General features: G+C 46.6%; 1 protein-coding gene across 1 annotated transcript; it reads left to right on the plus strand.

Moving 5' to 3' along the window:
• Window positions 1-894: 894 nt before the first annotated feature.
• LOC135537016 (cysteine-rich hydrophobic domain-containing protein 2) lies at window positions 895-4036 on the plus strand. The gene is made up of 6 exons (XM_064963234.1): window positions 895-1246; window positions 1655-1709; window positions 2207-2362; window positions 2475-2531; window positions 2781-2840; window positions 2930-4036. The coding sequence occupies exons 1-6, from the start codon at window positions 1116-1118 to the stop codon at window positions 2978-2980; spliced, it is 510 nt and encodes a 169-aa protein (XP_064819306.1). The 5' UTR covers window positions 895-1115; the 3' UTR covers window positions 2981-4036.
• The last annotated feature ends 2126 nt before the right edge of the window (window positions 4037-6162 follow it).

Raw genomic sequence — 6162 nt, forward strand, 5'->3', positions numbered from 1 at the left:
TGTTTTATTGCAGAAAAAAAACAGTATACATACACAAGAAGTAATACAAACAGACAATGATAACATGTGCCTGGGGGGGGGGGGGGTACAACACATTATACAAAGAACTTAAAAGAACACACATTGATTGAACGGCTTTCTTATCAGAAGATTGTAGAATGGTCTTAATGTACTGCTGGAATTCCTTAAAGAAATCATGGTTTGTTATTAGTGAATTTACATTTATGTATATGATATTTGGACATTAGCATAATTAGATTTGAGGTAAAAATTGGTTTTCCTTATCCTTATTATAGTTTAGGAAACGGAGCAGCACATTCTCCCATTTAAAAAAAAACAACAACAACAAGTAAATCAAGAACAATGAATATCTTGCCATTTCTTTACACGTAGACAACGCAATAATAAATGCAAAACTGTTTCTGGATGCTCAACACAAAGTACAGTTCATGTTTATATATATATATATTTTTTTTTTTTAAGTTTCTGCAGGTAATGATTCACAGGGTCATACTTATAAATCATTCACCTTCTTAAACAAGGTGGTAATGACCAGACTTTTTTTTTCCCCAACAGACATTATTGACAAATGTATTCCAGTAAGTTGTGACATTTAGTGGTATGGAAAGAAGGAAGAGGTTTAGCTCATGTATGATCATCATGGTAACAAGTAGGCCTAATAAACTCAACTGAATCACATGTCCGTTCTTTACTGCAACCATAAATACATTACAAATAGCTACATACTTTAACCAAGAACATACGATAGCTCGCTACTGTCGGATAAATGTGTTGAGATATTTATATGTAGAATAGAAAGCCATTTTGCATACAGAATACTTTCTGTGGAATTCCTGAATCGATGACGAAAGAACGTCTCTCTCCTTCCGGTTTCGGGGCACTGCGGCGGATGTTGATATTCTGTTTTGGAGACAACCACCAGAGTTAGCTAGCGAGCTTTCGTCGTTGCCGGAGTTTTTTTGTTAGTTGTTGTTTGGTTGTTGTCTGACTTTTTTTTAATCGTTTTTCAACCGGGGGAAGGAACCCACTCCCCAAACGACGGCACCGTGTCTCTCCCGGCGCCTCACCGGGGAAACGCGAGGCCGAGTCGTGCGATGATGGAGGACTTCGACGAGATCTACGAGGAGGAGGAGGAAGAGGAGGACGAGGAGAGGGCCGCGGAGGAACAGCTGTTGAAGTACGCTCCAGACCCGGTGGTCGTCCGAGGATCTGGCCACGTCACTGTGTAAGAAACCGGCAGGGCTCGGGTGGGGAAAGACCCAAGCACCCGTTAGTTGTCATAAAATAACGCGAACTAGATAACGAAAGTTACACTACGGCATTAACTAGCTTGTTAGCGGAAAGCTAAGCTAACGTAATCAGGTCGGTGTATTTACGATAACAGGGCCAAGAAACTAGCCTATTAGCATGGCAACAATCACTATTAACGAGCTAACATGACCTAGTTTATGTAGTTCGGACCATAAAATGACTATATATATATACACACCGTAACTACCTGGTTAACTAAATATACTTTCCATATGTGGTTTAGTCAAAACAGTTAAAATAGCCTCATATCCCTTGAGTGACATTCTATCTAGTTGTGTGCATCAAATAATGCATTTACTTATCATGTTCTTTGTCCCCGAAGGTTTGGACTCAGTAACAAGTTTGAGTCAGAGTTCCCATCGGCACTTACAGGGAAGGTGAGTCATGGAAAGTACACACATTTTCTGTAAATCTGCCATTTTCGACGTGTGTCCCTCAGAGATTTAACGAGCGCAGGTTGCCAGGTGTGCATCAATCATGATTGTATATATTTTTTTGTGTTGGGATAGCGTTGAGGTGCCACTTGTTGGGAACAACTACCATACCTGGCAACCCTGCATTTCCAGCTAGCAACAGACTCTGAGAGAATACCTTGCAAACGGCACTTTTACACTATTGTAACTTTGTAGTATTGTATTTGCCACTTTAAAATATAAAGATCCACCTGAATTATTTGTAATAGTCATGTGTTTATTAGGAAGGTAATATTGACTCCCCCCAGGACAGCTAACTAGCTTTCCTGGAGACGTTGAAAGTGTGCAGGTCTCCCCAGCAGAATCTTGTGTGTTTTGATTCCATCCTCAGACAAGCTCACTCTCCCTACTTGTTTCATGTATATGACCTGATTTGAGTATTTCCCCTGTCCGTCCTCTAGGTGGCGCCAGAGGAGTTCAAGGCCAGTATAAACCGTGTTAACGGCTGTCTGAAGAAGACGCTGCCAGTGAATGTGCGTTGGCTGCTGTGTGGCTGTCTCTGTTGCTGCTGTACACTGGGCTTCAGTCTCTGGCCCGTCATCTGTCTGAGCAAAAGGGTGGGAGACACAAACACACACACACACACACTGAGAGACACACACAGACATATACACACAGACCATCCCTCTGCGTACCATACTCAAGGTTACCTGTCTCTCTCCTCCTCAGACACAGAGATCCATGGAGAAGCTGTTGGATTGGGAGAACAGCAGACTGTACCACAAGGTGTGTAGGGGTGGGAGGAGGACCGGGAGAGGTAGTTAAGTTTGACTGATCTCTCCCTCTCTTTTTCTCCTCTTCCCTCTCTCTCCTCTCTCCCCCTCCCTCTCCTCTCTCTCCCCCTCCCTCTCCTCTCTCCCCCCTCCCTCTCCCTCTCTCCCCCTCCCTCTCCTCTCTCCCCCTCCCTCTCCTCTCTCTCTCCCCCTCCCCTCCCTCTCTCCCCTCTCTCTCTCTCCCTTTCCTTCCCGCTCTCAGCTGTGTTTGCATTGGAGGCTGAGCAAGAGGAAGTGTGAAACCAACAACATGATGGAATATGTGAGAACACACACACACACACACATGATGGAGTACTTGAGTAATGCACACACACACTTTGAATAACCTCTCTCTCTCCCCCCCCTCAGGTTATCCTGATAGAGTTCCTACCCAAGATCCCCATTTTCAGACCTGACTAGCTCTCCGCGGGCCCATCAACATCCTCCCGTGGTGCCTCTCTTCACTCGGCCCAGTCACCTCTCCAAAATGGCCTCCTCTTTCCTCCCCTAACCAGGCCCATACCCCTAAAACAACACCTAAAACAACACCACCATTTAGTGTTTACTGGACATTATCTAACTTCTCTATCTAGCCCCACTATATACCCAGAAAACACCTGTTTACACCCTAAAGCCCCTCCCCTTCTCTGATGTCAACCTTCGACCCCTGATCTGTTGGAGGAGACGTGGCCTTTTGACCCCCCGGGGTGGCCATGTTGACTGTCATCGGTCTGTGGGTCATCATGGGAGACCCAGCTCAGAAAGGGTGTAAACGGTACCATAGAACTGTGGAACTGGAGAAAGTGGACTCCTAATTTTGGACCTGCAACGATGGACCTCCTCTTCACAGCCCTTCCCTGTACACGAGGCACAATCTTTACTCAGATTTATACCCCCGTTATATTGTACCCCAACCTGAACTATGAGACACTCTGTGCCGTTGGAACAGTTGATATTATACTCTGTTCTAGAACCTCTATGGAACCGCTGAGGTGACAATCAATGGATTAGCTACGGAACTTCTACAGAACTTCAATGGATTAGCTACGGAACTTCTACAGAACTTCAATGGAACTAATATCGAACATTGACAGAACTTCAATGGATTAGCAAACGGAACAGCTATGGAACTAACAGAACGTCATTAGAACAGCTATGGAACTGACAGAACATCATTAGAACGGCTATGGAACTAACAGAACATCATTAGAACGGCTATGGAACTCCCAACGGAACGTCATTGGGCTCCCGAGTGGCGCAGCGTTCTAACACACTGCATCTCAGTGCAAGAGGCGTCACCGCAGTACCTGGTTCGAATTCGGGCTGTATCACATCCGGCCGTGATTGGGAGTCCCATAGGGCGGCGCACAATTGGCCCAGCGTCGTCCGGGTTTGGCCGGGGTAGGCCGTCATTGTAAATAATAATTTGTTCTTTAAATGACTTGCCTAGTTAAATAAAGGTGAAATACAAATGGAGCATTGGTAGAACAGCTGTGGGACTTGAAACATCATTCGCCTTTTGACTGGTCATAGTATCGGTAGAGAACAGTCAAACTAACCACAGTGGGTCAGTAGAGAGAACAGCCAAACTAACCACAGTGGGTCAGTAGAGAGAACAGCCAAACTAACCACAGTGGGTCAGTAGAGAGAACAGCCAAACTAACCACAGTGGGTCGGTAGAGAGAACAGCCAAACTAACCACAGTGGATCGGTAGAGAGAACAGCCAAACTAACCACAGTGGGTCAGTAGAGAGAACAGCCAAACTAACCACAGTGGGTCAGTAGAGAGAACAGCCAAACTAACCACAGCGGGTCAGTAGAGAGAACAGCCAAACTAACCACAGCGGGTCAGTAGAGAGAACAGCCAAACTAACCACAGTGGATCAGTAGAGAGAACAGCCAAACTAACCACATTGGGTCAGTAGAGAGAACAGCCAAACTAACCACAGTGGATCAGTAGAGAGAACAGCCAAACTAACCACAGTGGGTCAGTAGAGAGAACAGCCAAACTAACCACAGTGGGTCAGTAGAGAGAACAGCCAAACTAGCCACAGTGGGTCAGTAGAGAGAACAGCCAAACTAACCACAGTGGGTCAGTAGAGAGAACAGCCAAACTAGCCACAGTGGGTCAGTAGAGAGAACAGCCAAACTAACCACAGCGGGTCAGTAGAGAGAACAGCCAAACTAACCACAGTGGGTCAGTAGAGAGAACAGCCAAACTAACCACAGTGGGTCAGTAGAGAGAACAGCCAAACTAGCCACAGTGGGTCAGTAGAGAGAACAGCCAAACTAACCACAGTGGGTCAGTAGAGAGAACAGCCAAACTAGCCACAGTGGGTCAGTAGAGAGAACAGCCAAACTAACCACAGTGGGTCAGTAGAGAGAACAGCCAAACTAGCCACAGTGGGTCAGTAGAGAGAACAGCCAAACTAACCACAGTGGGTCAGTAGAGAGAACAGCCAAACTAACCACAGTGGGTCAGTAGAGAGAACAGCCAAACTAACCACAGTGGGTCAGTAGAGAGAACAGCCAAACTAACCACAGTGGATCAGTAGAGAGAACAGCCAAACTAACCACAGTGGGTCAGTAGAGAGAACAGCCAAACTAACCACAGTGGGTCAGTAGAGAGAACAGCCAAACTAACCACAGTGGGTCAGTAGAGAGAACAGCCAAACTAACCACAGTGGGTCAGTAGAGAGAACAGCCAAACTAACCACAGTGGGTCAGTAGAGAGAACAGCCAAACTAACCACAGTGGGTCGGTAGAGAGAACAGCCAAACTAGCCACAGTGGGTCAGTAGAGAGAACAGCCAAACTAACCACAGTGGGTCAGTAGAGAGAACAGCCAAACTAAACACTGTGTGTCAGCTACATGAAACCCCTGAATCTCTCTGCGTCCACTCAAACTAGTCTTCGTCCCAAATGGCATCCTGTTCCTCTATTACCTAACAGGGATCTGGCCAAAAATAGGGCACAATCTAGACTAGAGAATAGACTGCTATTTCAGATGGTAATCCTAGACTCTCCCCATCTCCTCCAATAGGGTGTCATTTCAGATGGTAATCCTACCCCCCCCCCCCCCCTCATCTCCTCCAATAGGGTTTCATTTCAGATGGTAACCCTACCCCCCCTCATCTCCTCCAATAGGGTGTCATTTCAGATGGTAACCCCCCCCCCTCCCCCATCTCCTCCAATAGGGTGTCATTTCAGATGGTAACCCCCCCCTCATCTCCTCCAATTGGGTGTCATTTCAGATGGTAACCCCCCCCCATCTCCTCCAATTGGGTGTCATTTCAGATGGTAACCCTACCCCCCTCATCTCCTCCAATTGGGTGTCATTTCAGATGGTAACCCCCCCCTCTCATCTCCTCCAATTGGGTGTCATTTCAGATGGTAACCCCCCCCTCATCTCCTCCAATTGGGTGTCATTTCAGATGGTAACCCCCCCATCTCCTCCAATTGGGTGTCATTTCAGATGGTAACCCCTCCCCCTCATCTCCTCCAATTGGGTGTCATTTCAGATGGTAACCCCCCCCCCCCCCCCCCCCATCTCCTCCAATAGGGTGTCATTTCAGATGGTAACTCTACCCCCCTCTCCCATCT

Source organism: Oncorhynchus masou, unplaced genomic scaffold (assembly GCF_036934945.1).
Source record: "Oncorhynchus masou masou isolate Uvic2021 unplaced genomic scaffold, UVic_Omas_1.1 unplaced_scaffold_698, whole genome shotgun sequence".
Lineage (NCBI taxonomy): Eukaryota > Metazoa > Chordata > Actinopteri > Salmoniformes > Salmonidae > Oncorhynchus > Oncorhynchus masou.

Coding starts and splice junctions, on each gene's coding strand:
- LOC135537016 (XM_064963234.1), top strand. CDS start 1,116: ATGATGGAGGACTTCGACGAGATCTACGAGGAGGAGGAGGAAGAGGAG. Junction 1,710..2,206: donor CATCGGCACTTACAGGGAAG/GTGAGTCATGGA, acceptor TCCGTCCTCTAG/GTGGCGCCAGAGGAGTTCAA. Junction 2,363..2,474: donor TCATCTGTCTGAGCAAAAGG/GTGGGAGACACA, acceptor TCTCCTCCTCAG/ACACAGAGATCCATGGAGAA.